The sequence below is a fragment of the Balaenoptera borealis genome (genome assembly GCF_965194805.1).
Source record: "Balaenoptera borealis genome assembly, chromosome: 18".
Lineage (NCBI taxonomy): Eukaryota > Metazoa > Chordata > Mammalia > Artiodactyla > Balaenopteridae > Balaenoptera > Balaenoptera borealis.
This window is the reverse complement of record NC_138877.1, coordinates 21,366,497-21,392,117: the sequence shown is the minus strand read 5'-3', so window position 1 is coordinate 21,392,117 and position 25,621 is coordinate 21,366,497. Positions and strand designations below refer to the sequence as shown.

Genomic DNA, 25,621 nt, shown 5'->3' with positions numbered 1-25,621 from the left:
ATTACAAACTAACACTTCCCTAAAATATCATCATTGGATTTTTTTCCCCTTAAATTAGGGAACTGCACCTTTAAAGATGTATAACTATTATACGTAGTTCTTTGAGAGAGACTACTCACAGGGAGTGTACCTTAAATTCCCTATATTTGACCGAGTTTCTATTTTATCCTTCATACAGAATTTATATCATTTATCTTCAGGCACTTCCCCAAGGAAGTCTAGGGTGGCTATTCATCCTTGAAATATCCAAAAGGGCTTATAAAGTAATCTACATTCACTAACAACTGGAAGATTGCCATTTCTAAAGATGGAAAAATTATTCTCAGCTTTTAACATTGTCACATAGAAATTTCAATACGTTAAAATATTTTAAAATAATTATAGGAAAAACGCTTTTTGCAAGTCTACTTTTTTATTCTCAGATAACTATTGTTGGATTACTATTTAACAGTAATACTTGAGGTGATAAAGTCACTTTAAGGAATTGGAAGGGAGTAAAAAGGGAAACTAGATTCAAAGAACAGCGCTGACACCAAAAGCACAAGCAACAGAAGAAAAAATTGGGCTTCATCAAAATTAAACTTTTGTGCATCAAAGAACACTATCAAGAAAGTAAAATGACAACCCATAGAATGGGAGAAAATATTTGCAAATTGTATCTGACAAAGGTTGAATATCCAGGATATATAAAGAATTCCTAAAACTCAAACATTCTAATTAAAATGGACAAAGGACTTGAATAGACATTTCTTCAAAGAAGATACGCAAAGGTCAATGAGCATATGAAATAACACTAATCATTAGGGAAATGCAAATCAAAGCCACAGTGAGATAACACTTTACACCTACTAGGATGGCTATAACAAACAAAAAAGAACAAGCTTTGGCGATGATGCAGAGAAATTGGAATCCTTGTACATTACTGGTGGGAATGGAAAAATGCACAGTTACTGTGGAAAATAGTTTGGCAGTTCCTCAAAAACTAAACATAAAATTGTCATATGACCCAGCAACTACATTCCTCAGTAAATTCCGAAAATTGAAAATGGGACTCAAACAGATCCTTGTATGCCAGTGTTCATTACAGCATCATTCACAATAGCTGAAGGATGGAAACAACCCAACTATCAGATAAAATGTACATGCAATGGACTATTCAGCTATAAAAAGGAATAAAGTTCTGATAGCGTGCTATAATATAGATTAACCTTGAAAACATGACAAGTGAAATAAACCAGACAAAAAAGGACAAAGTTTTACTTACATGAAATACCTAGAATGGATAAATTCATATCCAAAGTAGATTGGAGGTTACCAGGGGCTGGGGAAGGAGGGAATGGGGAATAATTGCTTAATGGTCAGGGTTTCTGTTTGGGGTGATAAGTCTAGAAATAGACAATGGTAATGGTTGCATAAGATTATGAATATAATACTCCTAAATTGTATACTGAAAATGGCAAATTTGTTATTTAACCATAATTTGTTTAAATGTACATACCTTTCATTTGTGACTTTTAAATAATTTAGCTTCTAAATTGGTCAAGGGATTTTTAAAACTGAAAAAGTAAAATTACTGGGACCAAAGTAAATATATCTGAGGTAATTATAGGCAAGTGAAACTAAAAGGACAAATAGACTACTGTAGGGATAGAATAAGATCAAATTATATGCCAAACTACTGTTGTGAATACACTACTTTATTAGTCAAAACTAGAAACAGAATTGGGAAAATGGCTAATAGAGTATAATATATCAACATGAGGGAATAACTTGTAGCCATTAAAATCATAATTATGAAGCCCATATGGAAAAATAAAAACACATTAATACATTATATGATGTATCAGAATATAGAATAGCATATATAATATCTTTGCTAAAATACATTTTATGTGGGAGTCAAAACAAAAACAGTTCTAGGAATAAAATATTTCTAATGCTGTTGCTCTAATTGTTTTCAAAAAAGGAAAAGTGAAATATATTGGTGGGCTCAATACTTTCTCTCTCTAGTAATTACCTATTGTGCAAAGTAATGCTGGTGTTTTGAACTAGATTCCCTTTATCCTGGAGCTGTATCAATTATATTCAATTTTAGTCTGAAGGCTTATGTCTAAATTGGGCTACAATTAATGACAGTAGAGTTAAATCAGTGGTTTAAAGGTGTTATAAGTTAAACTCCAATTAAGTGTTGCTTGGTATCTCACGAAATATTCTCATTTAATGCCAAGACTTCAGGGTTCCTTTTATATAACTATAGGACTATAGAGTTAGGAAATTGGTAGTCCAAACTCATTTTACAAGTGAGGAAACATATACGCAGCCTGTATTCTGAAGAAAGCCGGATAGTAGCCCAGGTTGCCTGGGTCTTAATACTCTGCTCTAATCCGGTGCTGCACGTGCATGACAATGTATTATAGCCAGAGGAGCTTGGTGCTGGAAGATTCATCTTCAAAATGTTGTTAGCTTATTGCTGTTAATACTAAATTAACCAAGCCCATCATCCCTTCTCTCCTCCTTTAACTTTTAGGATATTTTACATTGTGAGAATTATTTCAGCTGATCAGTAATTAGACTTTTCTGCATGCTAGAAGCTTAACGCAGAAAAAGCTTTCTAAAGAAATATAAATGCAACCTGATTCGTATTTCATAGCTTGTGAAAAATCTGTTAAAAGCCCATAAACTAATATTATTCTCTCAATAGGGTCTGTGATTTATTGACCAAAACCAACTCTATTTCAAAATATCAATAATTACAAAATGTTAGTAAACTCTCCAGGTAGGCAAATGGATGGGAGTTGGAGATAACACCACCTGTCTTGGTCAGGCCAGTAAGAGGTTTCAGTGCCTTTCTCTGTATCTTGACACCCAACTTGCTCTAAGCATAATTCTGAAGGTTGAAATAGAATCCCTCTGTACCAGAACAAAAGCCTGTTTGTTCAGCGGCTTGCTGACAATCTTAGGTATTGAGACCTAACAGTAGAAAATATTATAGAGCCGGAAAGGATTATCAAAATGTAATTTAATTCTAGACAAATCCCACATAAGTCTTATGATCTCAAAAGACGTCCAGGGAAGTCACTTCAGTTGTATCTTTTGTTTCTTCCTCTTCAATTCTGTTAATGTTCATGATGTGCAATGATAGCTTTAAAATATCATGGTGCTCTTTGAAACGTGAGAAGGTACCTTGTTACCTTGACCAGTTTGGAATGAAAACCGTTCTTCAATTTAGATTTTTAAATCAAAGATAAAAGATTATAAAGAATCAAGGCCAATGCACCTGGTTGAGGAAATCAGGATTGGCTCATTAATGGTCAGTTTTGCCAGCATTTATCAAGTGCCTACTGTGCTAGTGATGAGTGAATCAAAGACAATAAGACATGACCCCTCCCTGCACCTGAGAGGTTAAAAACCCAGTATGGTCTACTGCAAGGGTTGACAGCTCTGTGCAACACTATCATTGGTTCGTTGCAAACAAGGGTACGTGCAATGTACTTATCTGAAATTTTAGAAAGTGCATATGTGAGGTGATCCATGAGAATAGACATTAAAAAGTCCATCCCAATTCTAAACTGATAGTTTAGACAGTGCTTCTTGGTGCACACCAATTCTTGGGCTTCCCCTTGGTTTCTCCTGAATCAGATTATCTGGGACTGGGCCCTAAGAATATGCACTTTCCTGTGATTCTAACACACTTCCATTGTTTCCTTAGAGAAAAGTCATCCTTCACAGCAATAATTTCTCATCCAAGGGTGAAACGGTCTTCAGTGATGGGTCATTATTTTTGTGTCTTTCACATTGTTTCAGAAACTGGTCTGAGAATGGTTATGAGGGATGCTTAGAGAACTAGTTCACTGTTTATCTTAGAGAAAACTGAGTGAAAGACTCAAACACTTATAAATGGTTTAGCCAAACGTGAAGAAAACAAAACAGGCAGGTGAGCAAGTGCTGGCTAAGACCATTCCCTGAGGAAAGGGTGGCTGGTGGAGACTTCGTTCTGAAGGCCATACCCAGAATCCCAAAGTTCTCCACTCCCCTGAGGACATTCCCTAATAACACTGCTCCTGTAATGGCTTTCACTATAATGATATACACAAACAGTCAAAAATGAAACCCTCATTAATGTAATGAAACTATTTCTTAATAAGGCTCTCTGATGCTGAGTTTAAAGCACTAAGTTATTGAAAAGACAAAACCATGAGTTAGCTTTGCTTGAAGTTAGAATGTGAAATTTTCACGGTATGTGTCTCTCATTCTTAGCTTCTATGACGAGCCTTGCCAAACCTGTTTCTATGGAAACAGACATTAAATCTGTGAAAATACTAGAGAAGCTACAATCGAGATGTTCTTGTAAATTTTCATTTGCGGTCCTTTGCCAGGTGACGCCCCCCCAGATGCAAAATGGGCACAGGTGGACCTTCTAAAGATGACTTGCTATCAGGGAAAAATTACAAGGGCTTCTAGGAAACCCTGTTTCTCTTCCTCCCTTTATTTTCCTATCCTCTTCTTTTTTCCCTCCTTTCTTTGTTCATTCATTCCTTTTATTTATTCAATCAACAAGCATAATTGAGTGCCTATATGTGGTTAAATCTAGACTTTATTCCCATCTTATATGGGTCAGATAGATGTCTTTAGGAGACAAAACCAACCGGGATACTGTCTTCAAGTATATCTGGGGAGCATGTCAGTTAAACACACTGATAGAAGGGCAGGGTTGTTGTCTCTGCATCCCAACCATCCAAAGCATGATGGCTCAGTGCACATCTAAGAATGATGATGCCTGAATAGAATGGTTGGAGCTGCAACAGAACGCTGACAGACTCTTGTATGGGGAGATGTTGGAGAGTTGGGGTAGCTGAGAAACATAAAAGGCATCCCTCCTTTCCCTTTAAGTAGAGAAACCACAGGTACATGGTTTGTGGTACATCATGGACATCTACCAGGGGTTCAGAAACCAGGGCCTAAAACAGAAATAGACAAAATAACCAGTGTGCCAAAGACAAACAATAAATGGAGATCAGCTTTCTTCCAGACAGGCTTGAATATCTTTCATGGGATGAAACAAAAAGTTTAATAAGCAACAGCCCTTACCCAATAGGTGGGTTCATTGCTGTCTTAGAGGAAAAAAGAGAACCCCTGAGTAGACAGAATTTTGGTTTCTATGTCAACTGGGTGGTTTCCAAAGTTCCTATATCAAATGTAAAAACTGGGTGGTTTCTTTGAATAAAACACACAGTGGGCATTAACTTGGTCATGTTTTAATTATCTGAGTACAGCCTGTAAACAAGGTCACCCATATAAACCTTTACAATGGTTCATCTGGGAGTTAAAAAGGAATAGGAATATGAAAAAGAATCCATCCTATAGAATATAGAGAAATGTAACTAACTAATTTTGGAAATGTTTTAAAAATCTAAGATAATGGCAAGCATTAATAACTTATCATAAAGATTGTCATGGCCATATTCTAATAGGAATTGAGCAAGAAGTTTCTATCCACCTCTACACCCCACCATAGCCAACAGTCCTAACTCCTGAAATCAAGCTTTAATTAAAAAAATAAGAAATATGAGGCTAGATTAGAAACTAAATTTAGGAAGACATTTTAAAGTACCGGCATACTTCACGCTTCCGGACCCTGTGGCCAAAACAAAGGCTGTTACCCCTCACTAAGCAAGAGAGCAGAATACAGGGCAAGATCAGAAGATGCCATCTTCTAGAATTAAAATCAAGAAGGATCATAATAAAATGGATGAAACTCTTCATCTGCAGAATTCTTCCTAGAAGCAACTCTGTAGAAGAAAGTTTTGAAAATGTTTCTGATAAAAACATATCTTCTTGTTTATCCGAGACTCCAAGGTGCCTCTCTTAGCCAGCACCTGTAACATGACTAATGCAAGCAATCTTAGAGCCATAACATTTATATATAATGGACTATTTTGATGACTGAGATGAAATATTGAAAGAGTCCGAGAGCTAAGAAATCTCCAGCATTCTTTCAGTGCTGTCCAGGGGAAAGATGTTCTGATTCTTGATGACCGGTCTTGCTTATTTAAAGACAAATATCCCTAGAGTGGAAAAGGGCATCTAACTCATCAAAGCTCCACTCAAATGTACGTTTTCATACAACCTTCTCTTATCCCCCAATTCTGCTGAGTTCTTTGCATTTATATTATAATGGCAAATTCTGTTTTCTGTGATAGATCGTGCTCCATTAGACTGTAAGCCCTTTGCTGTGTACTTATATTTTGATTCACGTTTTAAAAAAGCTTAAATGTATGCGTCAAACCCTTTGCTACGTGCTTGTTTGTATATTTGTTCAGTTCTCACTGTGTCCCTCACGTGCTTGTACTGCCTCTGGCCCATTATGAATCCTCCCTTACTTCATGTTGCTATTTTGTACAGCCATCTGAAGGAATTGCCCTGCCAGGAAGGAGACTCCCAGGCCAGTGAATGGGTCCAGGAAAATGGGTATATATTACCTATGTATTAAATAAGTCAGCTTACTGGAATTTGACTCATGTAAGTCAACTTCCCAGAGTGTGATTATTCCTGGGCAAAGCAGGGGAAAAATCTGAACTTGCAAAGTTGATGTCTGGACTGTAGAATGTGGAGACCCTACTGATGTCCAGCTGCAATGGTGAGATTCTGCCTGGGAGACCCATGAGGCCTCTAAGAGACACATTACGTGCCTTCTCATAATGAGTTAAAAAAAAAAAAAAAAAGCAGCCAATGGAAAGCTACCCTGAGATGCTATGTAGATTCTGACATGAGAGAACTGGGCTTAGGAGTGGGACGATTGTCCCACACTTTCCAAATAGGTCTTAAAAATCTCAAACTAAAACTCACCATCTGGTGGGGAAAAAATTCCACATCTTTCTTACAGACCCTACTAATTAGGCATTTATAATAACCACAACATGATTGGTATTAAGTAGAAAAATAAAAGTAGTTATTTTACATAAATGTTAGGCTTTCATAGAGTATGGGGAAAGCAATCTAAAAATAGCTTTCTGAAACCAAGTGCACAAGGAAATAAGTTTCTTAAAGATGCTTTCAGCCTCTGACTCTAGAAATTAATTTTTGGATAGGCATTATCTATTATATAACTTGGGCTTAAGAGGAAGTATATATATTTTTTGTTTTCTCTGGGAACTCATCCGGTGAGGGAATAAACAGATGATTATAATATGTGAAAAGATAATACATGTAAAGGTTGTGGAAGACTCCAAGCAGGGCAAATACCTAATCCTTGGAGAAAAGGGAGAAATCGAGAAGGCTTCCTGAGCCTGGCAGCTTCCACTCCTTCTTGGAACACAGTCACCATGCTCTGAGGAGCCCAGGGCTCCTTGGAGGAGAGGAGACCCGAGACACTCAGTGTCTGTCCCCAGCTCAGCTCCCAGCCGACAGCCAGCGTCAACCACCAGCCATGTGAGCTCTCCATGGCAGATGTCCAGTTCAGAAAAGCCTCCAGATTGTCGACTAGAGGCCCAGCCAACAACACATGGAGCAGGAAATCACCCAGTGGAGCCCAAGTCAACCCACGGAGTTGGAAAGATAATAAAATGCTGGTTGTTTCCAAATTAAAAAAAAAAAAAAAAAAAAAAAAAGAAGGCTTCCTGGAGGAGGTGGTGCCGAAAGAATAGTAGAAATTAGCCCAGCAAGGAGATGAGAAGGCATTTGCAGCAGAAGATGCAAAAATTAAGGTGAAATGACGTGGGAATTAGGGGCAGTTTATTGTAACTGGAGAAGAAAATGTGAGGCAAAGTATGGTGGGAGATGAAATGGAAGTGTGGATGGGGACCATACTTACAGGGCCTTGTGTCTCTCACTGAAGAATCTATAATCCATCGGCAGCAAAGTCATTCAAGCGTTTCCAACAAGAGAGTGATTTAGTTAAACCTTTATTTCATAGGGTGACTTTGGTGACAAGGTGGAGACTGAGGGCAAAAACCAAACAAAAAAACCCAAAACCTTGTGGACAGGGAAATGTGTGCAGTATCACAGGACACATGATGGGGCTGAATGAAAGGAGAGAAGGCTGATGTATGAAACAACTAGCAAGTAAAAACCAAAAAACCAAAGGACTAGTCAATTGCTTAGATGTGGAGGTGAGGAAGGGGAGGAATTTTGGGTATCGAGTGACTGAGCAGATATTAATGCCATGTTCTAAGATAGAGATCTCAGGAGGAGGAATGGCAGACGATGAGCACAGCTTTTGATCTGGTAAGACGGGGGTTCCCGTGGGCCTTCTGGCTAGAAGCACTCAGCACATATAGTTGGATGCAGGAGTCTGAAGCCCTGGCGAGCACTGTGGGTTGGAATACAGATTTGTTAGTTCCTCAGTATTCTGCTAAGAGCTGAATCCATGGAAATGGAAAGGACCCAGCAAAAGCAAGGAGGAGAAAAAATGAGAAGGTAGAGAATAGATCTCTAGAGAACACTACCATATAAGGAATAAGAGAAAAAGGAGCTTACAAAAGCAACAGATCAGAGAGGGAGGAGAAGATGATGAGGAAGGAGACAGTTTTGAAGAGGAGACATCAATACACACAAATAAATGCATAGAAGAATAGTAGGTAAGGTATGACATGTATAAATAAAATTTGGATCAAGATAGTATCCAAGCACGTGTCCATGTGTCTATACTCCCTCCTAAAATTCCATTTAGTGATTAAAAAAGATAAAGCACATTGATCAGAATAAATTATAACAACCCAAGAAAATGTCAGCTCGTTAGTATTTCACAAATGATGGAGGAATCTCTGGAAGACAGCAGATGGGACCTGGTTTAGAGAGAAGTAGAAGTTGAAGAAAGGGCCAAAATGAAAGAAAAAACTGCAGCAGAGGTCAGCAGGGTCTGGAGGGCACAGCTTGAAATGCAAGCCCAGAGTCGAAGGATATACCAGTAGAAGGGGACTGAGGGGGCTTTGCTTGGCAAGACTCCCTCCTCTCTTGCTTGTGCTCTACCTTGAATGGTCACAGAGAGGTTCAGGGTCTGCACAGTACCTGTGGGTGCTGGTCTGGAGAGACAGGGAGCGATGAAGGGCAAGTTCACTTTTATTCCCTATAGTTGGAGCCGTTTGACTTTCTCACATTGAGGATGTATTCATGTATTACCTGAGTACATTATTAAAATAGAAACAATCTTTTGGATTTAATTGGGAATCAGGAAGGTTTTGGTGACCTTGAAGAACAGTAAAAAGGAGGGAGGTCAAAGCTGGATGGTGCTTGGAGGTATAAACGAGAGGTGACAAAATGGAGCAAATGAGTAGAATCTTCAGAGGGAATTAAATCAGAGGGAGGGAGATGGAGAGAAGCCAAGAAAGATTCTTCTGGGAGGGATAGGAGGTAGAGACAAAGTACGGAAGAACCTGCGTCTTCATGGGATACCCATTTGGAAGTTGAGAACTGAAAGTGGAATTGGCACGTGGGAGTAGAAACAGAAAACGAGTTGCGCCTGATGGCCCCTTCTTAGGGCAAAAGGGAATAAGATGGTCTGCTTAGAGAATGGTACCCGGGGTTGATAAGAAGACTTGAATAGGAAAAAGACTTGAAAAAATCCACTAAGGACGAAGCAAAGGATTGATAGCAATGAGAGTCGAGGCAAGGTTGCAAACCACAGATAAGTGGTGTCCGATTCACAGCATGTGACTTTCTCCAGGAGCGCTTGGTTACAGAACGTAGCAACAGTAAAGTCCGGTTGTGCAGGGTTGGCGTTTTGTTAGGCCACTGAAAGAACAGGTACCAGGGCACAAAGGGTGCGGGTGATAACAGATTGATCAGATGATCTGCTATCGCTCCTGACTTAGTGAAGATTCCTACCTGCGGGCCCAAAAGGGATGGATAGATTTGGAGCAAGTATATGCCTCCAGAGCTTGTGAGTTTCTGACACAGTCCAAGGGCAGGAGGGGGCGATATGTGGATGCTAGTCCTCTGCTTTAAGTGGCCAGAAGCAATAGGAGTCCCAGTCCTGTGCTTCCTCCTCTAACTTCTCCTCCTTGGAAGAATGATGAACCAAAAGCCAAGAAACTCAGTCTATGATGAAGGTCAAATTAACAGAGGATAAAGCGATTCTTTTTCATTGGGTCATTTCTTAATTTTGCCCACCAGTTTCCCATGGCCACAGAGAGTGTATGCTACTAAGTGCTGTTTTATTCAGCACGTAGTCCCATGGCTATGGCTAGAGTCTGCCCTGCAGAGAGAAGTCAGCTGTCACTCTGGAAGGCTCTGAGCTGCCCAGGCCAGTAAACCTCCTCTTACCCATGGGACAGTGTCCTGAAGGACAACCAAGGACACATCCTCCAAGAGCACAGTCTTTGTCGTGATGTTATGTTCTTAAGTATGAGACGAGGTGGTCTGGTGGGGGAGATGTCCCGAAATTCCCTGCACCCGTGTACAGAAAGAGACAGGACCGCTGCACTCAGGGGTCAAGAGAAGGCGGTGGGCTGAGTGGCGGCCCTGCAGAGGCTTTGTTTCAGGGCAGTGACAGTGACAGCTGGCTCCTTGGCAGCTCTCTGGCGCTGAAGCACCCTAGGGAAGGCCAGCAGCCCCTCTCGCCAAGGCCGTGAGCATCCCTGCTCCTGGACACCAACCTGCTCCCTTGCAGGCTGCGGCAGTGCCCAGAGCTCCTTCCTGGACCTCTGATGCGCTAATGTGTTGTGGCAGGGACAAAAAAGATGGGGAAAAAGGGGAGGCGATTTTACTTCACCCAGGAGAGAAATTAGAAGATAGAAGAAACTGAGGGAAAGGCGAGTTAGACTAATTCTTCCCAAGTTTCTTTTTGTATCTTGGTAGATGCTCACCTACAATGTGATCTCTTAAGCAGTGGGAGAGAGAACAGGTAACCCAAGTCCTTTCCTGTCCTGGTTGCATGATGAGTATCTGAAACCCAGTTCCTAGGCTGACTCCTGGCAGTAAGGGACTCGGGCATAAACCTTGTAAGGTCTTAGAGGAGAGACGCCCAAGTGGGCTCCGCAGATATATTTGTTTCTGACGGTGGAGTTAGGGATGTCGCCCACTCTAAAGGGCAGCAGAACACCATCTGGTTTTGAGCCCATTTTACTCAGCCAATTTATTTTGTGTTTTTCCAAGCCATTTTTTTTCCCCAGAAGATATGTTATGATAGGAATACTCAACATACATATTTCACTATCATTCCTTTTGGACCTAAACATGCATTCAAAATGTTTTAAACCTAAGTGCTAAAATTTTAGGTTTTATTTGTTTATATACTTTCACTTTATTCCATATAGAATTTGAGGCTGCTTACAAACCACAAAAAATAAACAAGACCAAAAATATAGTACACAGGTATGCCAGGAAAAAGGTCTAGAAAGTTGACTTAAAAAGTTACATGCAGCTCTAATAAAATTTTCTTTTCTGGGACTAGATAGAAGCTCATTCCTAAAAAACTCAAAGAAGCAAATGAAAATGGTCAGGAAAAGTCTGAAAGAAAGCAATGAAGGAATACTAGATTTAAGAGATAATAAAAGCCATATTACATATCCTCAATTAAAAATATACTGCAAGTGAATGAACAGACTGATCAATAGAACATAAAGTCCAGAAATAAACCCAAATACATACATGGGAACTGAGTATACTAAAGGTGACATATCAAATCAGTGGGGGAAATAAGGGGTATAATAAGTAGCTGTGTAGAAATAATAAAATTAAACCACAGGTTAAATTCTGGATGGGTCAAAGACTTAAATGCATAAAACAAAACCATAAAAATAATGGAAGAGAATATGGAAGAATTCCTCTTATAATTTTGTAGTGGGAAAGGCAATTTTAGTAATGATTCAAAACTCAGAAGCTGTAAAGGAGAAAAGAACATTTATAGATAAAATTATATAAAAATAAAAGTCTATGTGGGGGGAAAGAAAACCACTATAAACAATGGCAAGTGACAACACACTGGGAATACATAGATAAATAGTGAAAATACAGACAAAAAGTTAATTCTTCTATTTTATGTTAGGAAAAGTCCAAGAACCTTACAGAAAGGAGTTCAAATGATGTTGTAAGCTCTTAACATTTATGAGACAAATGCTGTATTTATTTAATCATTAAAGCAACCTCACAATATACGTACTGTTATTATCATTTATTCATCAGGAACTGAAGGTGCAGAGAGGTTAAGTAACTTGCCCAAGGTTACACAGCTTATGGGGACAGAGCCAGATATTTGGCTCCAGGCTTTTGCTTATAACCACCAAATTCTACAGCAAAAACAATAAGCAGCCAACCATAGAAAACATAATATAAATTTGCTCATAAACGTGAAAAGATCCTCAGAAATACTATATGATCAGATAAATACAATTTAAAACTATAGTGACATATATCATTTTCACTGTCCCTCAAACCTGCCTTATTCAACCGCACTGTCTAGGGAGGTAGGTTTTTTGACCTGCCTGAAGGCATGAGGTTGGACCCAGTGATCTAAGCATTTGGTTTCGGGTTCTATGTGTGGTGTCCCAGCTTGTGAAGGCAGAGGACAAAATAAATGGACACAGCTTGTCTCTTCTTTTATAAAAGTAATAGTGCATAAAATACAAGGTCATGCTTAGCCTTGAGGAAAAAAAAATCTTATTTACACTCATGATACTTCAAAATTACTCTATGAGCTGCAAATATATTTCTGCAATGAAATGAGCACAAGAAAAAAATTAAATCGGTGTCTTTGCTTGCTTGTCAGCATATGACAATGTGAAAATAGTCATTTTCACATTTTCTATCTAATATATACTTTAACCTGCTAAAGATGGTCAAGGAATAAATAGCATCTACTTTCTTTTCTCACATGGCATTAGCAAGGCAATCCTCATGAGGAAAAGGTTTGCTCCTTTTATATATTGTAGTTGAAGTCACGGTTTCCCCTGATCAAGGGAATTGGGTTTATGAAGGCAAAATGAAAAAAAATCCAGAGAACCTCAGGATCATTCTTAATCTAATGCTTCCATCTTTACTCTTATCACTTCTTTGCTCAGAGAAGCTCACAAATAGAAAACTCAGTTGATTTGTAATTATGTTCATTTTCCTCAGAGTTAGATAGAAGCCTTGGCAAAAATAAAACGACCAAGCCGGTTGCAGTAAGGAGGGGAAAGACGAGGCTAATTTCAGAAATTCCTAGTGCAAGAAAACTTGAGTAGTCTATAATGTGGTTGCCAAGGTTGCCATCTGTTAGATCCTCCCAAACTTTGAGGGTGAGCCATCTCCTCCATAGAGCCCTCCCTCCCATGATGCAGGTGTAACTGTTTCATTCTTGATCATCTAAAGCACTTTCATCATCATCATACTTGTGGCAAAACTATACAGAAATATATAAGGGAAAATATAACAATCCTATCATTCTTTCTAATTTTACCTTTTTTATATTGTATACATTTCTTTTAAAATTTTTATTGGAGTGTAGTTGATTTACAATGTTGTGTTAGTTTCAGGAGTATGGTAGGTCCTTATTAGTTATCTATTTTATATGTAGTAGTGTGTATATGTCAGTCCCAATTTATCCCTCCCCATCCCTTACCCCCTGATAACCATAAGTTTATTCTCTACATCTGTAACACTGTTTCTGTTTTGTAGATAAGTTCGTTGGTACCCTTTTTTAGATTCCACATATAAGCGATATCATATGGTATTTGTCTTTCTCTGTCTGACTTGCTTCACTCAGTATGACAATCTCTGGGTCCATCCATGTTGCTGCAAATGGCATTATTTCATTCTTTCTTATGGCTAATTTTACCTTCTTGACAAGCGTGAAGTCTTTCAGTAGTTTCTCAGTGCTAATATGTAAATGTCTCCATATATTATTACTATTATCTTACCCGAATGGGCCCAGGCCATGCATACCACCCTGAAACTTATTTTATTTTTTTGCACTTAACATTCCTCTGGTTGAATATCATAACCCCAACTCGATATTTTTAAGAGCTGCAAAATATTCCATAATTTAGATAAAAATAATACATTCAGCCATGACCTAGCCCTTCCACTTTTCTGCTGTTTCCCCAAATTCCCATAGATTCTTACGTGTACTTTTGTTTTTCTGTAGAACAGATTCTCTCAAGTGGGGTTGGTAGGTCAAATTTTAATATTGAATAACTTCTGCTAGATTGTCCAAGAACAAACAATTCAAATTCACACAAACAGAATCTGAGTACATAGGGCACCATATCCAAAACTGCAGTGGGTGTTTTCACTCATTTTAATGTTGCCAGTTAGATGGGTGAAAGTAGTATTGCGTTATTGTTTTAAATTACATTTCCATGACTGTAAAAAGGCTGAGCATTTTTCATGAGCTTTGTCCATTTTAACTTTCTGTGAATTGCCTGTTCATTTAGTTTACCTATTTCTCTGTTGGGTTGCTTGTCTTTTCATTTTTTATCAAAATGTGCGTGCTCTTTGTATGTTAAGGGTAGCAACCCTGAGTCTGTTATTCACAGACATTGAAATTTTTCTTTTGACTTTGTTTATATTGATTTTAGCCACATAAAATGTACTATTTCTAGTGTAGTCAGCTATGTCTATATCAATCTTTATGGTTTCTGCATTTTTTGACTTGTTTAAAAAAGATCTATTGTGCCACTAGGTTATTTTAAAATTATAGAAAAACCTATGAATTGGGACTCAGGGTGAATGAGGAAATAAAACAATTTAGTGGGGTTATTTATTTTATATATAATAATAGAAATATCAGTGTAATGATTATTTGGGATGAGACTATAATCATGAAAGGAATGGAAAAGCCAAGTAGAAATTCAAACTAACTGGAATGGGGCGAGGGAAATGAAGAAAACATTGTGTAAGTCAGCAAACATATGAAACAGGGAAGAAAATGAACTATTACAAAGAAAGATACATGATGAATGTAAAATGGGAGGAATAAAACCAATTATGTCAGTTGTCACAGTAAATGTAGACAGGCTGACTTTTGTTATCAAAAGGCAGAGACTGTCAGATTTTATTTTAAAAAATCCATCTGTAAGTTACTTGTGAAAATATATTTATTAAACAAAAGAACAAAGATATTAAGAATGAAGAGTTGAGAAAAGATAGACTGGAAAGATTCAAATGAGGAGGAGGAGGTATGGAATACTAGTGTCAAATAAAGCAAAATTCAAGGCCCCAAACTGTGTCTCAGCGGGGATTGGGAGATCAAAAATTGGAATTAGGGCTGTCTAAGCAGTCAGGATTTCAGGGGTTAGGATTCTGGAGTGAAGGGAAGAGAAAAAAAGTAAGGTAATAGTATGAGCCTCCTTTCCCTTTAAGGCATTTACCAACTTGTGAGAAGAACAGATCTGCAGAGGTTGAGTAAAGACATATACACACTACTCTATAGAAGGGAAGTCTACTCAATTCTCTGTAATGACCTATATGGGTAAAGAATCTAAAAAAGAGTGGATATGGATAACTGATTGACTTTTTAATTAATTAATTAATTTATTTATTTTTGCCTGTGTTGGGTCTTTGCTGTGTGCGGGCTTTCTCTAGTTGTGGCAAGCGGGGGCTACTGTTGTGGTGCGCGGGCTTCTCATTGTGGTGGCTTCTCTTGTTGAGGAGCATGGGCTCTAGGCACGTGGGCTTCAGTAGTTGTGGCATGCGGGCTCAGTAGTTGTGGCTCGCGGGCTCAGTAGTTGTGGCTCGCGGGCTCTAAAGCCCAGGCTCAGTAGTTGTGGTGCACAGGCTTAGTTGCTCCACGGCATGTGGAATCTTCCCGGACCAGGGCTCGAACCGGTGTCCCCTGCATTGGCAGGCGGATTCTTAACCACTGCACCACCAGGGAAGCCCCTGATTCACTTTGCTGTACAGCAGAAACTAACATGACATTGTAAATCAACTATACTCTCAATTAAAAAATTAAAAAAAGAGTTAGCAGCAGCCTTATAGTGCTGAGGAGACAAAAACTGGAGTTGAAAAAAAAAAAAAACAAAACTGGAGTTGAGGGCTCTTCAAAATGGAGAACACCTTGGTTCTCCATCTGAGGTCATGCAGGAATATATCCCAGGTGTAAGGGCAAACTGAAAACAGACCAGTGGTTACAAAAACTCAGCCTAAACCTGGCTTAATCCCTGATTGGATTTAGGGGACCTATTCTAACTGCCTGCTAAAGTTAAAGGACCCCTGTCTGAAGACTGAGAACATCAGTGGAGTATCCACATTTTTTTTCCCCAATGTCAGTGTTTAATAAAATTACCAGGCTTACCAGCTGACAGAACCAAGCAGAAAAAGACCCCAGCAAATAGAAATTCCCAGGTAACTAAGATACCTAGATACCTGTGATTAGTATTTAAGAAAATAGATGAAAACATGGAGGGTTATTCCAGAGAACCAGAATCTATAAAAAGAATCAAGTGGCAATTCTAAAACTAAACATGCAGTACCAAATTAAAAATAAAGTATATAGGCTTAAATAGCAAATTAGAAGTAGCCAGTGAGAGGATTAATAACCCAGGAGAAGAAAAGTCAGTAAAATTATCCAGACTAAAGTAAGAATTGAAAAAAGGTGAAAAATGTAGATAAGCATTTAAGAGTCATAAACATGGGTAAAAGTTCTACCATACAAGAAATTGGAGTCTAAGAAGTGGGTCGGGGAAGGGAGAGAGAATGGGGCAGAAGCAATATTTGAAAAGATAACGGCCAAGAGTTCTCCCCAAGTGACAAAAGGCATTGAGCTACAAACTTAAGAATCAGTACAAACACCATGTAGGTTAAGACCAGAACTAACCCACATCTAGGCACATCATAGTAAAATTGCTAAAATACAAAGAAAAAATCCTAAAGCAGCAGAGGGTGGTAAGAGACGGTAGTTTCTCAGGCAGCAGTCCCCAAACATTTTGGCACCAGGAACCAGTTTCATGGAAGACAGTATTTCCACGGATGGGGAAAGGGGGGGCGGGGATGGTGCAGGCGGTAATGCGAGCGATGGGGAGTGGCAGGTGAAGCTTCCCTTGCTCGCAGCCCGCCGCTCACCTCCTGCTGTGTGGCCCGGTTCCTAACAGGCTGCAGACCGGTACTGGTCTATGGCCCGGGTGTTGGGGACCCCCCCTGTTCTAAGGAACAACAATAAGTCTGACAGCAGAGTTCTCACAAAGAAGCAATATAAGCTAGAACTTCAGAATGTTACCCATAAATTGCTGAAAAAAGATAGCTGCCAAATTTGAAATCTGTACCGAACAAAAATATGCTTAAAATGAAGGCAAAATAAAAATGTTATAAAAAGTTTTTTGTTATAAAAATAACAAAATTGAGTTAAATATTCTAAGGTTTTGGCATCATTTAAGAAGAGATAAGGGGCTTCCCTGGTGGCACAGTGGTTAAGAATCCGCCTGACAATTCAGGGGACACAGGTTCGAGCCCTGGTCCAGGAAGATCCCACATGCCGCGGAGCAACTAAGCCTGTGCGCCACAACTACTGAGCCTGAGCTCTAGAGCCCGCGTGCCACAGCTACTGAAGCCCGCACACCTAGAGCCCGTGCTCCGCAACAAGAGAAGCCACTGCAATAAGAAGCCTGTGCACCTCAATGAAGAGTAACCCCCGCTCACTGCAACTAAAGAAAGCCTGCATGCAGCAATGAAGACCCAACACAGCCACAAATAAATAAATAAATAAATAAACAAACAAACGTGATACAAGTAATTTGTATTAGCCTCTTTTAGGTCAAAAATGAATGCTGTAATCACTAAAAGGATTTAAAAGAATGGGATAACTAACAAGCTTATAAAGGGGAATAATGAATTAACAATTCTTGATTAGTCTAAAAGAAGGCAAGGATGGAGAGAATCTGGAATATAGAATAAATGGGAAATAAAAAGAAAATTGTAAGAGGGTAAATTTAAAGCCCAATATATCTGGGTTACATTAAATGTAAATGAATGAAATATTCCAATTAAAAGACAGATTGGGGACTTCCCTGGTGGCACAGTGGTTAAGAATCTGCCTGCCAATGCAGGCGACACAGGTTTGAGCCCTGGTCCGGGAAGATGCCACATGCTGTGGAGCAACTAAGCCCGTGTGCCACAACTACTGAGCCTGGGCTCTAGAGCCCATGAACCACAACTACTGAAGCTCTTGTGCCTAGAGTCCATGCTCTGCACAAGAGAAGCCACTGTAATGAGAAGCCCCTGCTCGCCACAACTAGAAAAAACCCATGCACAGCAACGAAGACCCAACACAGCCAAAAATAAATTTATAAAAAAAAATGGCAATCTTCAAAAAACAAGTTTAAATAAAAAAAGACAGATTGACTAGATAAAAACAAAACAACTTTATATGCTTCTTACAAGCAATGTACTTAATATTAAGTCAGAAAGGAGTTTGACAGTATATAGGACGGAATAGGATATACCCAGAAAATGACAACGTAAAAAAACTGGCATAGCTATACTAATATCAGATGAAGCAGACTTTAAAACAAATAGCCTCACATTTAATAATGATAAAAGAATCAATACAAAAGATAACTTAAACTTTGTATGCAGCTAATGACCCAAAACAATGTAGAAAATGTAAATGAAAAATCTTGAAGAGGTTTGTGATATAATTAAAGACACCATTTGAAAAGGCACCAGGACGAGAAAGATTTGAACTAAATTCTATATAACCTTTAAAGTACATTCCTACTAAATATTTCAAGACCTTAGGGGAAAATCAGAACCCTCCCAAATTTAATAAGGCTACGAAAAGAAACCTTATAAGAATAATAAACCAACTAACAAAGTCATAGAAATCCAATTTCGCTCATGAATACATTCCAGGCATGCAAGGGCAGTTTAATATTAAAATCTACAAAGAAAATGAAATACATCAAGAAATTGAAGGGGAAGATCTGATATCAATAGATACTGAAAGGGCTCTAATAATTGGTAGAAGAAAACATGTTAGACCATATACAAAAATTCTAGCCTAAGGATTTAAATGTACAACAACAAAAAAACAACAATGGAAAGAGAAACACTAGAAAAACAATTCGGGAGGATATTTATGCTAAGTCCCTTCACTAGAACAGACATTATTATTTTTTACCTTTACTAACTCCTCAGACACACATCTCACAGACTTGTGGTATAGAGCCTACGTAACTTCAGTGTTCCTTATGTCTTCCTATCTGTCTTCCCCGACCACATGGTCAGAGATCTCTGAATGCATACCTTAGTATATTCAGTGCCAAGCACATGGTAGCTATGCAGTAAAAGTTTGGCCAAATGGGTGATGACCCCTGACCATCACCCCACAACTATTCATTCCAGCCTGCCTGCCTCCTGGGGTGATGGCTGAAAGGAGCAGGAAGCAGACTGTCTTACTGGGCAGTAGTAAGGGTATAGGCTTTCAAATAGGATTGACCCAGGGTGATTCCTGGTTATGAGCTATGTCATCCTGTGCAACTTATTTCTCTGCAGCTTATTTTCCATAAGGTGCTTTGAACACGACTGTGTCTCTGGTCGTTGCTCAGAAACAGCCCTTACTACTAGTGCTATTATTAAGCTTGACTAAGGCAGGGAAAGGGGTGGCATTGCGGCTGAGGGTAAAAGATTGGGTGACTCTCCCCGCGTCTGTCTCACCAATGGGACAGTGTCCAGGGGTAAAGCTAAGTAAATTTGTCAATAGCTCGGCTCGCTTCCTTCACGTTATTCTTGCCCCTCTAATTGCATTTCCCTCAGCAACTGTCGATCTCAGTCCTCAACCCTGGCTGCACCTCAGAGTCACCAGGCCCTGCCATGGACCGATGAAATCAGGACTCTCCCCAGGGCTTTTATGTGCAGCTGGGGTTGAGAACCACTAGTCCTTCATTCTCTTGATCCTCGTAGGAGGAGTCCAAGATTGCACAGGCCCAGAAACTACAAGCATATTTTGGGAGCGACATCTGTTTCCCAGGAAGGAACTTATTAAGTTCATCAGTACAAGCAGGGTTTGGAGTCCTTGATGTCAAGCCTGCCACCAAATCCCATAGTTCCTCGTGTTAGTAGATACTGGCACCCATGTGGCCGTAAGCAGGCACATCGTTCCCACTTGGCAACTTTAAAACAAATCCCAGGGAATTTTTGGTTATGAACCGAGCCTGCTTAGGGGACAGGTACAATTGATTTAGCTGCCTGGGAGCTATTCCTTTAGCTTCCACTACCTGTGCTTTCCTGGCTGTTAGGTGTGTGAGAGAAGATCAATACTGGCAACAGGTGAAGGTGTGTAATCAACCTAAGTGAAGTGGGTTGAAATCCTCTGGCATGTTTTATCATAAGAGGAGGAGGAAGGTTGCAGAAGTGCTGGGTACCCTATGAGCAAGTCCTGCCACCATCCTCTGTCCTCACTTTCTTTCTCCCCCTGAGTTATGGCACCTGGTACCTTCTCTATCCCCCCAGAAGCTGTGTATTCTCCAGTATGGGGCTCTGTATTCTTATACTGACCACAAGTCCAGTGATTATAAACATTGAGGTCTCTGGGGAAACTCAAGATTTAGGAATTTAGAAACTTGAACTGAGTGAATTTGAAAGTGTGAGATGGGGAAAGTTTTTGGAGGTGGCCATGGCACAGTTATTCTCGCGTTTGGCTCTATTGGTGTATATGTTTTTACCTGTGCAAAGAAATACAAATTTATGTCGTCAGCCAGTGACATTAACAGATTTTTCTTTCCTAAAGCAAATCTAATAATTACTATAACATGTCTTGCAACAAGCGAAACAGTACATTCAGGAATGTCAGGGTTCAGTGCAACAAAACAGGACAAGTCTACTTAGAAGGCATGAACCGTCATTTCAAATGAGATTCCAAAATACCGTTCCTACTTACCTACTGATATAGTCCAAACAGCAATTATTTTCAGAAATGCCTTAGTTCTGGAGTTGAATCGGCTGTGATGGATGGGGTTCTGGATGGCAACATAGCGATCCAGGGAGATGGCGCAGAGGTGCATGATGGAGGCGGTGGAGAAGAGCACATCCAGGTAAATCCAGACGGCACAGAGCTTGCTAGGCAGAGGCCACCGGTACCCTATGATGCAGAAGGTTAGCATCAGTTAGTGACCTTGAACTTCTCTGGTGTGTGGAATTTACCCTGCTTTGAACAGTTTCCATCTTGGGAAAAGGCACAGGTAACAGCAAAGGGCAACACAAGATATTAATATTTTTAATATTTCACAAAAAGCCTGATGGCAACTGTACTTAACTACAGTAAGACTTCACTGGCTGATCACAAGGTTTGAAAACTTCTTGTGGCTGGAATCATGCTGGTCTGTTGTAAATTCAGGTTGTGCCTCCCTGGGGTTTCTCTCGTTCTGTCTCCTCTGCCTAACAAAATCTACCTCTTTTTTGTTTTTGATGACTTAGGTCAGGAGCTATGAGGTACTATGGGTTCCTCTATTGAAGCACCTCTTGCAGTGTACTGTCATTATTTATTCACATATCTTTCACAGATTGTAGGTTGCCTGAGGTTAGGCCATCTCTCGGCCATTATTACAACTGCTCAGTCTTGCACAGTGATGGCATTTAGTGGTCTCTCAAAAATGCTACTGGTGTGAATGAAGAAATGATTAAAAATCCAGATTGGGAATTTCTCTGTGAAAATGAAAAATAATTACCTCATAATACTTTGGGGGTTAAACTCAAACTTGTGGGGTGTGGGGTGAAAATGAAGACAGTGGTAAAGAAAAGCACGGTATTCTTGTCCTGAGAAGTGTTTCAGGGCAGTGGTGCTCAAACTTTAACGAGTCTCAGAATCTCCGAGGTGGTTTCTTAAAACGGGACTGCTGGACCCCATCTCCAGGGGTTCTGATTCTGAAAGTGTGCAGTGAATCAGGAAGATTTGCATTTCTAACAATTTCCCATCTGGTACGGACGCTGCTGGCCCAGGGACCACACTTGGGCAACTGCTGCCCAGGGCAGTGGTTCTCACCCAGGGCTGCACATTAGAATCAGCTGGACAGCTTTTCTGTAGGTCCTGATGCCCAGCAGGGTGGGTGGAGGGCGCCCCAAACATTAAAGTGATTTAAAGCTACCCGGAGAATTCCACTGTGAGACGCACTGCAGGACGTCACCTGCTGCACTAGGAAGGCAGGGTATGCCTTCTGGACACACAGTCTCCCGTTTCTGTTTGTTTTAGCGGGAGATCAAACGGTTATATAAACCTTAATTAGTTTTGATGACAATATAAGCCATGGTGTTAAATCTGTGCACAGGTGAGAAGGAAAATGATGAAGACCACCTTTCTTTCACGGCATTCTGGACCCACAGAGCTGAACGAACTCTCTAGTCACAAACATACTCTCTACCAAAATGCCACCACCGATGTTTAGAAAAGTAAAGGGTGCAGGATACAAGTCGGACTTGGTGCCTTTCACGCCATTTGCAGAGAGCTTGAGCTAAAAGGAGAGACTTTTCTTAGCAGCGCCTGGGGGGAAGCCATGCTTTGCCTGGTCGGAACTGATGTTGACCCTGGGAGGAGTTTTCTCAGCAAGGAGGCAGCCGCGGGCCGTAGTTTGGGTTTCCGTGGTGGGGAATAAGGAGGGGGCATTTCCTCACCCACCCAGCGGTGTCCGGGGGACCAGTCCAGGGACAGGGGCATCTCTGGGCAGGAACCAGCTGTGCGCGGAGTGGTGGCCGCCAGGGGGCGCCGTTGCACCCCGAGCCGGAGGCTCCGGGCAGATCTCGGCTTCCTAACCCGGCTGGCCGGTGCCCGTCCCCACGGGCCGCTCGGGGGTCCACCTGCCGCTCGGAGGTTCCCCCGCCTTCCCCCCACCGGGCTTTTGGTTCCCGGACAGGCCCTCTGAGAGTCATCTCCCACTCCTGGAGTTTGCCTTCAACGCAGCGGGGTTTTAGGAAGCGGGAACCTCTCCAGGATGTCTGGGAAATGACAGGCGAATTTAATCAAATCATCCTGGTGTGACATTGTGAGTGGTCAAGCGGAGGCTGGCATTGCAAAGAGCTCTATCGACCCTGTGCAAACCGGCGCGCCTGCGCTCCTTTGCTCACCTCCTTCCTCCTCCATATTCCTTGGGGCTGGGTTGATTTTTTTTTTTTTTTAACCCTTAAGACTTGGCCAGAACATCCCTTCTAAAAGACAGCGCTCATAACTTGTTTCTAGCTCTGGGTGACTGCTGGTGTGCCTGTATCAGCAGTCTGAAGATTCTCTGCCCCCTTTTAAAGAGAGAAATCTAGCTGTATTACTCATAATTTGTAAAGAATATCACATTCTGCTTCCCGCTGAAGCCATCCCAGTGTTTGCCTACTTGCTGAGAGGTCTGACTCTTTCAAACTCTATTGAGAAGAAAGCAAGATTAATCTCTTCCCATGTGTTTCCCACCCTCCTCCAAACCAGACGGGAGGAGTTTAAGCCTAGGCATTTTTAAAGAGTTGAGGTTATAATTCCAAAGGTACACTTCCAAATTAGCTTCTCCGGGCAGGGAACAATTTAAAACTGGTGTAATTCATTTATTCTAATGGAGACTCCATATTTTAACAGTAAACCCACTGCACCACTAATGTTCTCTCTGCAGATGTTCCAAGGTAATTGGGAAGGTTTTACCCCTTCATTAGAAGTGCTGAAAACAGTGTGACAAAGATAAAACTGTCCTGTCTTGAGGGCTGGAGTATTTGGTTGAGAACATAAAGGAGCGAAAACCAAGTGGATTCAGAACGACAGATGTCATTGCTTTATGACTGTATTGGGACCTTTATAATTCTACATAAAATGTACATGTTTTTCAGCATAACACCTTCTCTCCCTGCGTAAAATACACACGTTTCAAAGCACAAAACTCTCCAGTGATCACACATAACAGGTTGTCTGATTTCTTAAAATGTGAGATCTCATTTTAAAAGTACAATTTTAAGTAGTATAACATGGTAGACCCTCCTGTATAAACAAAGCCTTGCGCTTAGTTTGCCCCGTGAGCCCTGACTCATCTGCTAATGACATGCACATGCTTTGTTACCAGTGTGGGTACAGCTGGGAAACTAACGCCACTCACCATAAAGGATGGTTAATGTGGACACGGGCATGACAAGGAAACCCAGCAGCATATCAGCTATGGCAAGTGACATCAGGAAATAGTTGGTGGCATTCTGCAGCTTTTTCTCTAGGGACACTGCCATGATGACAAGTATGTTTCCAGCAATGGTTAGAATAATCACTACAGTTGTCAACAAAGCAGACCAGTTCTTTTCCTGGAGATGAAGTAAGGAGAAGCAGGGTGGTGACAGGCAGCCCTCACAGGAAAGGTTGGTTCGATTTTCTGAGTCCACTGTCCAGTTAAACGCATCCGAAGTGTTAGCTTCTCCGGAGTTAAAGTCATTGTTGTAGAGCCTTGCGTCATCATTTAATTGCATTAAGGAGTTCGTAGTTGAGCTCAAAGAAGTGTTTTCTTCACAGAGAATATCCATCTCTAAGCTGGAACTTGTAGCAGATGAAGTGCCGAAAAACTGAGTTACAGGCTCTGCTCACCATTCAGCTTTATGTCCCCATGCTCTGTCACACTGAGGCTGGCGTACGTGCTGGGCTCCTTTGGTTGGCTCTTTTCCTCCCATTATTACAATCGTAGTTAAAGAACTGCGGTGGCTTCCTTATACTTCCTTCTTTCACAATTTCAGTAGAATCCTTTGTCTGATTTCATTTTTTTTTCCAAAGCAAGGGCAAAAAAGCAGAATGAACTTTTAACATAGAGGTTGCTGAGTTTTTTTAGCAGTCAGGGAGAAAAATGTGATCCTGGCCAAAAAAGAAAAGTTTTGTAACCCCCAGGAATCTCTCTTAGCTCTGTCTCATTCAGTTGGTTTTGCTGATCATTACTCGTTGAGCCACAGCAGCATTAAAACAGCAAGCAATCCAAAACAGTGGGGCTGTAGACACTCTACCCTGGCAGTCAATTAAAAATACATCCAGGGTTAATTCCATAGTAATTGGATGTACTTTGGGATATAGTTCTCCGTCGGTCTTAGGCTGAATCGCCACGGCTGCCGGCAGCAATGTCAGCTTGTATCATGTGGCTTCGTTAATCAAAGAAAGAAAAAGTCTTCAGCAAAGATCAGCAGACAACTTTCCACTCTAGAAATTCTCACTGAAACGACTGCATTTCGGCCAAGCAGCCTTTCAAGCCAGCAAGAAAATTATATGGCAATAAAACACAGCAGCCTGAGAGCGCTACAACTTACATAGGTCTTCGGGGTCCACACGGTAGACACACTTGGCTGTTGTGTGACTCGCTGCATCTCTCGTGGCGGTTAAGCCGGCAGAAAGCCCCTTGTCCCTGAGCGTCCACCAGCATCATAGTAATTCGATTTCTGTTTTGCTGACTTCAAAAACTGCCTGGGAGAGTCGAGCCAGTTCCAGCGCTGCAAGGTCCGCGGCGGCTCCCTCTGTCCCCGCCTGGCTGGGTCCCTCCCTCCCTCCCTCCCGCGGGGCTCGCCTGGGCCGGGCGCGCGGTGAGACATCGTCCCCAGCCCCTCTCAAAGTCGCACAGAAGACATCGCAGGGCACAAAGTAGGCAGAGGCGCCTGCACACGGGCGCTCGTGGTCTCCCCGGGAAGGGACTTGCTGCCCGGCCGCCTCGTTCACTCCGGCAGCCCTCCCTCTATCTGTGTGTCATAAACTGCAAGGTAGCGACAGCCAGGGAGGGCGGACCAGACGGGCTTT

The 25,621-nt window shown here is 40.9% G+C and overlaps 1 protein-coding gene and 1 pseudogene across 3 annotated transcripts in view; both read right to left on the bottom strand.

The window, feature by feature from the left end:
• LOC309615679 (prefoldin subunit 4 pseudogene) overlaps positions 1-20,842 on the bottom strand; it is a 31,393-nt pseudogene extending 10,551 nt beyond the window's left edge. The window contains exon 1 of the transcript XR_014249809.1: positions 20,789-20,842. The product of XR_014249809.1 is annotated as a prefoldin subunit 4 pseudogene (transcript). The remainder of the gene's footprint in view (positions 1-20,788) is intronic.
• Positions 1-25,373, bottom strand: part of HTR2A (5-hydroxytryptamine receptor 2A) — a 59,185-nt gene extending 33,812 nt beyond the window's left edge. The window contains exons 1-2 of one of the 2 annotated variants that reach the window (XM_082365560.1): positions 23,964-25,373; positions 20,789-20,989 (exon numbers count right to left, since the gene is read on the bottom strand). In XM_082365560.1, coding sequence (XP_082221686.1) covers positions 20,789-20,989; positions 23,964-24,375 — 613 coding nt within the window. In that variant the 5' untranslated portion in view covers positions 24,376-25,373. The remainder of the gene's footprint in view (positions 1-20,788; positions 20,990-23,963) is intronic. The other variant, XM_082365561.1, reaches the window with a different exon arrangement.
• Between the last annotated feature and the right edge of the window lie 248 nt (positions 25,374-25,621).